The sequence below is a fragment of the Centruroides vittatus genome, unplaced genomic scaffold, assembly GCF_030686945.1.
Source record: "Centruroides vittatus isolate TY-2023 unplaced genomic scaffold, ASM3068694v2 contig_181, whole genome shotgun sequence".
Classification (NCBI taxonomy): Eukaryota; Metazoa; Arthropoda; class Arachnida; order Scorpiones; family Buthidae; genus Centruroides; species Centruroides vittatus.
Window position 1 is genome coordinate 208,851 of NW_027121109.1, and position 11,897 is coordinate 220,747.

The following is an 11,897-nucleotide window of genomic DNA, read 5'->3' on the forward strand; positions in this document are numbered from 1 at the left end:
CCTCTTAATACCACTTTGCTTATGCTTGGTTTATGCATGCGCACAAATTTTGAGACCCATTTTTTTGGTGCTTGTAGATGCCAGACACAAAAAAAAACCATTTTTCTTGCAAGCAAATACACATCCACAGTTCTCAAATCATTTACTTTGTATTTAGGTTGGAAGGTTTCCCTTGTCAGAGTAGCAAGCATCCAAGTTGTTGTTTTGTTTGAATTTTAAGTGTTTCTGAAGAAAATTTTTTAATTCTCAGCTAGATTCTAATGTAAACGTAACAAGAAGAAAACATTTAACCGATGTGTTCATTCTTAAAAAAAGAATTTAATCTTTTTAAGTTAAAAATTGTAAATTTGAGCCGAATACATTCAGACACTTTACGAAAACTTGCCTCCTTCTTACTGAAGATAACCACTGAAATGGAAATAGATACACAATTACAAGCGTACAAGTGCTAAAAGTCGATTCTTACATTTTACTCGTACTTACGGTAATTTCATTCTCATGAAAATCCAACATGTGAAGAACGAAATGAGGATGCAAACAAACCCCACGCATATCAACAGGATCCTGTTAAGGCGTGGCGTGTTGGGATTATGAGTCTGGTCTAGAACGACAAAACCTAATCCTCCCAATGTAAAAAGGAAACTCGAGGCCAAGCCTTCCATTATATACTGGCCATTAACTCTGTATGGCATGAAAGCAACCTGAGGTAGAGTCAGATACTTTGTTAAGTCCTTCCTTAAAAATAAAGTTTATTAATGTAATTACTACTTACCGGTTTAGAGTGACCGTGCTCGTCGACTGTCGATCCGAGACTTGGCGGTTCGACGATTACATCGTATATGATACCTGAAAATGTATGTTATAAATGCTCATGCTTTGATTCGCATCTGTAGGGTCTTAAGATTAAGTAGTCTATAACAACAATGCCTTTATTAGGTATCATCGGCATACTCTATCAAGATCTTTCTAGTTAACTTTTGTATATATGAAAGTTTTTTTTTGGTTATGTCCATGCAGACATGAGTAAACAAGAGTCTGCACACTCAAGCACTAATGAACAATTTCAACATTCATTCATTCTCATTTTTCTCTCTCCACTGCTGACACTTAGAGGATCTCTCTTCAGGTTCATCACAGATTCAACCAAACTTATAATGGAAATGGCTAAGTGGCAAGAGAGGGGGGCCTCAATGTATCTAAGTCCTATGAAAACTCAAGGATTCAATCTGGACTCGAGTCTATTCATTATTATGCTGACGCTTAGCTTTATGGAAGTCAGCATCTGTTTATGCAGTGTGGCCAGAAAGTTACTTGCCAAATGGGGGTAATCACTTCTTATTGTTTCATGTGCAACAACAACTGAAAGAAATCATGCTGACCTGTTGTGTAGGGACAATAACAGAACAACACAAGAAGCTGCACAGGAATTTCATCATTGCTACAATCCTTCTAGAGCCTTGACATCAGCCATTGGCAATATCCTAGCAAAATTTAAGAAAACATTCAATGTCCTGGATGATCTTCCTCTTAGTTAACAACAAGAACTTTTGTTCCAACCGAATGGTATGACAGCAAACGCTGTCTACCATCGGGAAAGACAATGCAATGTTTACAGGATGTTGGATTGGTTACAATTGTCAAAATCTTCACATTCATCTGACCTAACGCATATGGTTTCCTTCATGTAGTGCTACATGAAACATGTCTTCCAGACACTGCCCACCTCCCTGAACAACTATAACAGGAAAGGTAACATTCGCAACTCTTGCAGCAGTGACGCGAAGTCCTGCATCATGTAGAGTACAACACTGTATTCGAGTGCACGGACAACACTTCATACATGAGCATTGATCAGTATTGTGGTGTACGTCACCCCACACTCACAGTACTCTAAAGCTGACTGTCATTTATAGTGTCTTTCATCTGTAATTTACATTATGTCCTCTTTCCCCATTTGGCAAGCGACTTTTTGGCTACATTTATAGCTTAAAATCGTGTTTTCGTGCAATATTTCATGAAATTCTGCATCAAATTTACGAATTAAACATTAAATTTAACAGAAAGATCCGCCTTAAATGTGCTTCGATATATGCATTTGGTAGAGGTTAGTTTTAGTCAGTTTATGTAAACGTATACACAGGACAATATACCTAAAAGTAACTTCTAGTATGAATTAGCAAAATTTTACAAGTAAACAAAGGGAAAATTGAAAAATTAGCGGCTTGACAGCGTCTAGATTGAATATAAAACAGTTTAAAGCAGGGATTTAGGGTTTTTTTTTTCAAAAAAAGACACCACTTTTTCGCGGGATTTGAGTGACTTACCGCCGCAAACTAAGAAGTACGAAGCCAAAACTAAGGAAAACATAACCATCGCCGATGGTTTATGAAACCACGATGGCTTCTTAAGCTTCAAATTTGGTATTTGAAGCACATTAAATGGTAAACGATATAAAACTTCCATGTTTCGTCCACGTAAAACTCCGCGTTATCGCCTCATGTATACATATGACGTTGCCACATGTATAAGATGGCGCTGACGTAAACTTATACAAGTCGTTACGAGAGTATGAGGTATAAAACATTAATTTTTAAAGGTACGAGATTATAATGTTCAAAAATTATTTTAAAAAAATAATTTTTGAACATTATAATCTCATATAATACTAGTTTAAGTGTTAATTAATTGACTAATTAATAATAATTCAAGATTAATTTTAAAAATTAATCAGTATTTTTAATCGGAAAAATCGGTGGGCCAAACAATCTTATCGCTCTGTGAGACCCGGGTTCGAGTCCGGACGGGTCAAAAATCCGCCCGGTTATATCTGGCCATGTTTCTCACCTTGTTGTGGGCCTGGACTAATTCATAATGGGCTTACTAAAAAGGTTTCCCCTCTTTCCGCTCATAGGGCGGAAAGAGTTTTTTTTAAAAAAAGGTAACTTCAGAAGCGGGTGTTAACTTCAATTATAAAATTAATTTTTTAAAATCATTATTTAGCGAATTTTAATGATTTAGTAATAATTTTACTTAAAATTAATTTTTTAGAATAAAGTTTGAGAACTCTTGGATTTACAAATTAATTTCTAATGTATCGCGTTCATGCAACGTTTCGGAATTTTGTTATATTTTGATTACGCGCATTCGTTTCATTAATTAAAAAATAATCGTTTATTATCAAAACTGTTTATTTAAATATTTCAAAATCGACTTTAACACATAATCAAACACTTAACAGGAATTGTCAAAGAAATGAATGTCTATAAAAAAAACCTGAATGAATTGAATGTATAATTTTTTTTTATTTCAAATTATTAACTCCATTTTATATATTTTAAGTTTTCAGAACTTCGAAAGGAAATTCAAATTTATTTATTTATTTAATATATTTTTTTCAAATACGAAATTAATGTTGTCGAGTAAATTATTATTCAATTCGGTCTGGCAACACTATCATTTTCGGACAGACGAACTTTTAGTCGAAGCGCGTGAAAATCAATAGATTTTAACGTTAATAACGTTTATTTACCCGTTTAAGGTGATATTTTTGATAAATTTCGTTAATTTTTACTGTTTTATTCCATTTTATTAGCGTTTTAGAAGCGTAAACTCCTGCATGAATTTGATGTGATTAGGTGAGTAAGAAATGAAGAAATTAGATTAATTTCTTGATATTTTGGTAACGTGGACCTTTAAAACAGTTCAATTCAACTTTTCTGCGCTTTATTTTACATATTTAATGCATTTTCTATGCTTACAGTGAAGATAAACATGAATGGCCGTAAGACTGAGCTGGTAAGATTATAGATGTGAATGACATCATTGGAATCTTCACAGAGCTGTAGCACATGCTCATAGGAGCAAAAAAGTCAATGGAACCATACCTATACGTGACATACGGCACTCCGAAATCGGCCTACTTCCGAGCATGATGCCACACACTCTGCTATGACTCGCATTTAACTGTTATCCAAAACCAGCATAGTCTCCTCGGCTTAGGTCGCTGTGCCGGCTTTGAGTGAAGTACTTGATGTTATATAGTTTTACGAGGTGTGGGGGCTCTCCCCATGCAAGCAACTATGTGCAGAGTCTTCTCCACGTTCCGAGTCGGTCAAGGTAAGCGATAGTTTGCATCGACCGACTCGTAGTGTGGAGAATAGTGCGCTCGTATACTGGTTTGCAATAAAGGCCGATCTTCGGAGGCGAATTTCTTGCAAAAGGTCACATGTATGGGTGTGATTTCGTTGTCTTGTTTGCTTGTATGGCAGGATTTGGAGTTCGTATCTTACTCTGGAAGACCATATTTTGTGAAGGTTCCTCAATCCTCTTTGGGGGAATAATTTAATCTTGCCTGACATTGTTGGTGCCCTGCTAGAATTGTAGATTATTTCCATACAGGGTAATTCAAGTATATGTACTGTGACTTATGGAAGCAGTTTTAAGTAAAAAATGTCGTCTTCTCAATAATTATGGGGTAAATATCCATCAAACTTACTGTTTATGAGAGATTTTCGGAAATGTCTGTTCATTCACTACCACTCCAACTTGTATTTTTTGCGTCTGTTCATTTCGATATACTTAACTGCGCATTTACCGATGTCACACTGCTCTGCAATCTTTGATACAAAATGGATCTGTAAGAACTTTTATTTTTAATGTCGTTATTTACAAGTGTTTATTTAAGAAAAAGGCATTTTCTATTTAACTGTAGAATTACTTAAGGTTACATAGTTGACAGTGAATTACTCCATAATTTTTGAGACAAGGATCCAAGTTTATAGAACATTCTATGCTCAAAATAAGCTCCATAATTGGTGGTACGTCGACATGAATCCTCCCGTGTGAACTAAAATTCTAAAGAATTATGAGTTGTAGGAGTGAGTTTTGACTAGATATGGTCTAAGTTAAAATTCAGTTAAAAAGTTATACATATATACAACATAAGACTAGTGAAAAACCTCACATTTTTTTTTCCAATATCCATATTAAATCAGAGACCAAGAAAACACAGCTGTTTTTATTCTTTCTTTGAAAGCAATACATTTTTGATTCGAATTTTGGTTAATGTTACCCTAGGTAGCCAAGATGGCGGCTCGTCTCTAATTCCAGCAAGGAAACAGTGGGGGACACATTCTAACCTAACCTAACCTATTCTAATAAATTACCATAATTATTAGCAACCAAATTATTAGAATAGGTTAGGTTAGGTTAGAACGTGCGTCCCACTGTTTCCTTGCTGGAATTAGAAACGAGCCGCCATCTTGGCTACCTAAGGTAACATTAACCCAAATGGTATGTTATACCATTTGGGTTAATGTTCTACTACATCCTTACTACGAGTGCATAACTGTGTAAGTAGGCAGTGATGTAACAAATGGCTGAACCAATAAGAAACAAAGTAAATGATGATCCAATTTCACTTTTAAGATGCAGGATCTCTGTATTTTGGCAAATTTCTTCGATTAATGTCCGCCGGTTTAGCCGAGACACAACTCCATTTTATTGTAATGTTCTATGGCTATTGTCATAATACTTCTATTGCAAAATTCCTCTGAACCTCATTCACATGATTGGACATACCATATTTATGCACGTTTAGGCCATGCTTTTTTACCCTAAAGTTTTTGTCCAACATTAGGATGCAGTCTATATTATATATAATGGTAATGTGATTGTAATTACTATTAATTAATAATTACATACAAACCATTTTATTTTTTGCAGATAACAATGTATAAACCATACACAGAATTTCCAAAAGGATGGAAAGAAGCCGGTAGAAGTTTAGGTATCAAGGTGAGAACTTAGAATTTTAATGTAAATAAGACAAAAGTTTTAGGTAATATTTAAGATTTATATTACAGAGAGGCATGAATTAATCTCATAATAAGACTGTTAAATCACTTTTTAGAAATTTAAACATGCAGGGCAAGTCGGGGATATCAATATAAAAGGAATACATTCACGACATGTGTGCTTACGTAGTATTAAATTTGTTAATGTGCAATTGGAGTAAGTGAGAGAAATGTATTCCATTAAATTTATGACTTAAGATCAGTTTCCGCTTGCACAGAATCATGGCGGAAAATACACCAATGACATCGACAGAGTTGTGTTGATGTCGTTTCACAGTGAAATACTGCCGCTTCAAGTCGATCGCGTCTCAACTTTCAGAGTAAAAATTCGTTGGGTCACATTGCTTCGGGTTGATAATTTCTGTATATTAATGTACCTGCTGACATAACCCAATTAACAGCAAGTGCTTTCAGAATGTTGGAATTCATTTTCAATAGTCATGGCGATGCACTAAATACTTGTGGGAAAAAGTAACAGAAGTGAAATTTTAGTGGAAATCATTAAATTTTCTGCAACAGTTTTAACTGTTTCTCTTTCTGCAGCATAAGATAGAAACTGGCCTTTAATGGGTAACTAATGAAGTGAGTTCTTTGTTTATGGGACTTTTGAATCTCCATCAACCCATAGTATTTTCAAACCTTTATCACATGGTTTTATTGTATTATAATTGTTTCCAGCTGATAAATACTGTAAATTTGGGAAGATAACATGCAATGGTATACCCCGTAGAAAATTTCAAGAATGAAAATAAGGCCAGGAACATGTATAAAATTGTGTAGCAGAAAACTAAATCAGCTTTCAGTTCAGTTTCTGTTTTATACTGTTATGCCAGAACACACACACGTAAAAATTCTGGCCGAATAGGAAACACCACTGCCACTAACGATGCTAATTTTATTAATTTTTTCCTCTCATATATCTCTCTTTGTACCTTCCATTTTTTTCTCCGCTTCCTCTGCTATAATATAGAAAATTTAACCTGAGGGACACGGAATAAACTTGGGAAATTTTCAAGGATAGTCTGTCCTAGACGTTGGGCCCAGTTTCTCACTACCCGGCTGCCCCTTTGCAGATGTGGCCAAATTCACAATGCATATTATGTAGTGTATAGAGTGTCTGTAATTAAAGTTTGCCTATTCCAAGCAGTCTGTGGCAAAAACTATTTATCGAAAGGATCACCAAAGTGTCGGTAAGTATTAATGAGACCATGGGAAGGAAAGTAAAGGTAAAAAAGATTAGCTCCAAAGTTACCACTAGGGGTAATTTATACTTCTGAACATCACGAAGTGGTACAGAAGTGATTTGTGTATTTAGGGCAAAATATGTTCAGTATGCTGTCCGCCATTCTCTGCTGCCATATGAAATCTTATGACAGCATGTTCAATTGTTGACTGCAGTATATCCCTTGAAATATAGCACACATGGTGGGATATGCTTTCTTTAAGATCTACGTGCTTATATCATCTTTCGGGGTTTCAAGCCAAGATCCCATTTTTCAAATTTTACACTAATTTTTCATAGTCCATTAGCAGTGGTTGGACCTATTTGAAGCTCTTCAGAGGTGGAAATCTCCACAAAGCTTCTGGTGCAGAATTCTAATTTTGGTAAAGGAATTTCACTAATAAAGCACATTCTTGTGAACAGAAACATCAAGTGATTGCCAGGCCGAGGAAAAATTTTTTACCATCCATCTGTAGTTAATCAGAGCATAAAAAAAACAAATTGCAGGATGATGTGTGGGCCCCTGTGAATTTCAGGCCCCATTATCCCCCCCCTTTCCTAAGCCTTGCTTGTAAGGTTGACATCATTTTTAATGGTGGTAAAGTGGCAATGAAAATGGTTCTGCAGATGTTTAAATACCCTGTAACGGTGCACAAGCAGACAGATGATGTGGTAATGAAGATTAGCACGTCACCGTCGTCAGTTAAATACCCCTACTGGTGACATTTGGTACTGATTTTTTTTACCCATACTTTCCTTTCCATGGTCTCATTAACATGTACCAAAAAATTTTGACAATGAGAACTACATCAAAAACCTTTGAGTAGTTTTCGCTGTAGTCTAATCGGAATAGGTGTTTTAATTCTAGACACCCATATATGATTTTCTAACCTTTCTGTTGCATGTTAAAAGTTCCACCATTTAGTTGCTTAATTGCAGAGCTAGGTTCAAATTAACCCAGACCCCAAAATATATATTAAGGGCATCATCATTCATTTCTTGACTTATTGGCCAAACTCATTGGGTGTCAGTCCCATTTATAAATGTGGCCTGTATAACATACTGGTACCGCACATTAAACACACTCCGTCGTGTGGGCTCCGAGGAAGCCTTTTTTTAATGTTCGTCATATGTTTGGTTGCACCCACAATGGAATGGATTTGTCAAAACCCATCCCACCCCAACTTGAATCAAAGTCAAGTCCAGAACACAATAAAATAATATTAGATAAACATTTTCAATGATAATGCTTATTTTATCTCGACAAAGAATCCATTAAGGTTTCTAGTTCACCAGATTAACAGAGAGAATGTTTTAGCCGCCACAATTTGTGGAATTGTTTATTTGAAATGTATAAACTTTATTGTATAAAAATAATTGTTTTTACAGGAAGTTTCTAATGCATACGTCAGTGCGTTCCTGAAAAACAGGGCACCGCATTCGAAACTCGATGGCGTCAAAGAGAAAATATTTGATTTGACCAGTAGCGTCGTGCCAAAAAAGAAAGAGAAGACTATTAAAAAGAAAAGTTACATTGCAGAGAAAATACGTAAAATAAAATTAGATAAGAAGACTCAGTAAGTAGTTTTCACTTAATGTTTTATAATAATAATAACAATGACTCTCACTAGTCACCATCTTGCCGAATTGAGAGATTTTAGTAGTTCCAATGAACCATACAGTGATGTAAGATACTGGTAGGGCCACCCATACAGTGATGTCTGCAGGGAGAAACGAAGCAAGAGTGATCTACAAAGCAGCGTCTGATTCGTTGTTCTCCATTGGACAGTTGGAAATAAAAAATAGTTGTTAGTCATTTAGAGCATGATACTAGCTTTGATGTTTCCTGGATTAATAGCATCCTTGTTTGTGAGTTAGGCAGAGGCTTGCATCTGAAAAATATGCCACAGTCTCCCTTGGCCACACAGCACAGGCCCTAGCATGGTTACTGCATCACGAACACATTCACTAATCTCACTCACTGTTAAAAGACAATACACACTGTTCGGCCATGCTTCGGTGGCAATCCTGCCACTGATCGTCAAGGCTGGAAAACACACCAATGGATGAAATGGACTTGAGAAATAAATTATTCCTATTACCACCACTCACCACTACAAAATTTAAAACAGACACGACAGCATACAAATGACACATGATAAATTCACACAAAAATACCCACATGTCACTGTTACAGAGCAAAGGTTTATCAGAAAAGAACAATTATACTCAACAACCTTCTACAAATGCGAACATATCAAACAAGTAGTGCAGCGGATTTATCAACACATACAAACACTAGATCACACCAATCGGACCCTCACTGACTGTATCTCAATCGCAATCACTCATGAAAAGTACATAGCATAATATGCACCAATAAAAACATAAACTCAAAAATTACAACTAATGATATCAATCAGATAACAAATAATGATTGCTGTGGAGTGGGCTAAGCGAGAAGTCATTTTTAATGCTGCCGTACACAATACGACTACTGCCGACATTTTGCCACATCCAAAAATACATCTACGGGATTTGTTAGCAATTCGGATGTTTGCAAGACCCATCATTGAAGTTCACGAGCATGCGCGATAGTACTTATTTCTCTTGAGTGTGATAAGAACACAATTTAATGCGTAATTAATATTTCGTCTATGATTGCTTTAATGATGCGACGAGTGAAAAATCCGACAAGTTAGATTTTTGTTTTGTTTGGTCTCCATTTCCAGGTGACGAAATATCGGCAGTAGTCGTATTACTTAAACCTGCCTTTAAGTAACACCGTTACCGAAGTCCTTGGAAAAGTGAAGACAACTTGCGTGTTTTGTGGGACTGCTTAGTGATACGTCAAAAGGGATTCGTCTAATGGATTATAAAATAAGGCAATCCGCACACAATAGATGCGGTTAACTTTCGGCCGATTCTAAACAGAAAAAGGAAGAAAAACACGTCTTGCAGTAATATATAGGAAAGACTTAGAGGAGACCTGGAGGGCAAAAAATGAAGTTACACAGGACAGAGTCCTAGGTTACTATATTGGAGACCTATATTGTGCACATGCGTGGTCTGCTAGTGCATCAATAACAGATTTACTCATGTAGAAGCTTGGAAATACTGCACGTTGCAAGTTATACTACATCTTTTCGATCACGTTAGAGACAGACTGTGTTGTAGAAGTTGTGTTATGCAAGCGTTACCTGTATATGTTGTTTTTTGAATTTTAATTGACTCAATAAGTCACATTTTACATTAACATGCAATTCTTCTATGCACAAATGTTTTACATTTTCCAAACTTATAGCAATATTACTGTTTATGATAGTAATAACTGTAAAGTGGTTGTATGAGGTGGGAAATAGATATTGAGGTTGTAAACATGGTCTGATTGATATAATTTACATTTTCTGTACTTTCATCTTTCATATAGTGTAAACCTACACTCACGTTAACAGGTGGTCATTTAACGTTGACATAAGCTTGCTCTCTTTGCTTTATAGTTCATTGGAATTGCCAACGGATATACAGATGTGAGCAAACTTTCCACACAAGACAATTGTAAAAACAATAATGCATTTCGTTTCTCTCTTTGATAACCATGCTCCAATAGGTTTTCATTGTCGACAGGTTTCTTGTGCATCAATTTGCATCCATGTCTTAAAGTAGTGTAAATGAAAAATGCCTTTATTGTATATTGTTGGTAAACTATATTAAAATCTTTTTCTAATTAACCCTTCTATATACAAAACAAATTCTTAGGCTGTATCCGTGCGGACACGAGCAAATGTGATGTCAGATTGCGACATTTCTTGTTCTTACTAACACTCCTGCAATGCGAATGTAAGGAGCTAATGCGCAAGAGTGAGATTTTTGTCCCATAAATATTTCACTTTTGCACAGCCTTCGTGCTTTCCTACAATTCTTCCATCTGTATGTCTGTAACCTTATGTTTAATACGTCTGAAATAAAAATCTGTAATGCCATATAACTTAACGTAACACAAATGTTTGGTACAAGAATACCTGGGATATACTCTAACATTGCATTACTTCTTCCTTTCAGATTCTCCTCGTTTGTCCCAATACATGAATTATGGAAGCAATACATGGACGATATTCTGTCCGATAACATACTAAGGTAAAATAATGCACACTTATGCATAAATTCTGTTTACATACGTTGCATTCTTTATTGTCAGTTTGCAGAACGACTCGCCCGAACTGCTCCATTTACTCCAGAAAGCAGATTATCACGGCTGTTATCTGGTGGTCGCCGCTTCAAAGTGTTCCCCCTACGTCGGATGCAAAGGAATCGTCTTAATGGAAACAAAGAACACGTTTAGGATAGTGACACCCAAGAATATTGTCAAAAGTAATTAGTAGTCACGGTAATTTATAATTTGATTTTGTAAGAAATAGCTGTAACGGAAAATTTATTTTCAGCAATTCCCAAGAGTAATACAACCTTTGCATTCGAATTAAAAGGGAAGATATTCAAGATATACGGAAGTAATTTTCGGCATCTTCCCGGAGAGCGGTGCAGAGCAAAGTTCAAGAGCAAGTGACGAGAGAGTTGCCCCGTAAAGTCGAATAAATTATTTCTACCTTAAACATCGTCTTTGTAATTTGTGTGCTAATTACAGTGAGAAAATTAATGACTTTGCTGTTTGCCATGGCACTGCAATGGCTCTCAAATCTGTCTTTGCATAGGTTTCCAGAAGTGTGGTGACACACTGTGTGCAGTGTTAAAAATTTGAGTGTTACAAATTGGCAAGACAAGACGAATTGATTTCCGGGTGTCGGAAGATGTTAGTATTTTAA

The 11,897-nt window shown here is 35.9% G+C and overlaps 2 protein-coding genes across 3 annotated transcripts; one reads left to right on the forward strand and one right to left on the reverse strand.

Moving 5' to 3' along the window:
* Nucleotides 1–298: 298 nt before the first annotated feature.
* Nucleotides 299–2,534, reverse strand: LOC136969825 (oligosaccharyltransferase complex subunit ostc-A). The gene is made up of 4 exons (XM_067264099.1): nt 2,325–2,534; nt 773–846; nt 484–701; nt 299–408 (listed from the first exon to the last, which is right to left on the reverse strand). Exons 1-4 carry the CDS (start codon nt 2,461–2,463, stop codon nt 393–395), a joined length of 447 nt encoding a protein of 148 aa, XP_067120200.1. The 5' UTR covers nt 2,464–2,534; the 3' UTR covers nt 299–392.
* Nucleotides 2,535–3,474: 940 nt separating this feature from the next.
* Pop4 (ribonuclease P/MRP subunit POP4) lies at nt 3,475–11,687 on the forward strand. 2 transcript variants are annotated; one of them, XM_067264057.1, is made up of 6 exons: nt 3,475–3,635; nt 5,725–5,796; nt 8,467–8,654; nt 11,140–11,214; nt 11,276–11,448; nt 11,520–11,687. In XM_067264057.1, the coding sequence occupies exons 2-6, from the start codon at nt 5,731–5,733 to the stop codon at nt 11,639–11,641; spliced, it is 624 nt and encodes a 207-aa protein (XP_067120158.1). In that variant the 5' UTR covers nt 3,475–3,635; nt 5,725–5,730; the 3' UTR covers nt 11,642–11,687. The 2 variants fall into 2 exon arrangements, with proteins under 2 accessions (XP_067120158.1, XP_067120157.1); XM_067264056.1 differs by lacking the exon at nt 3,475–3,635 and adding an exon at nt 4,316–4,474.
* The last annotated feature ends 210 nt before the right edge of the window (nt 11,688–11,897 follow it).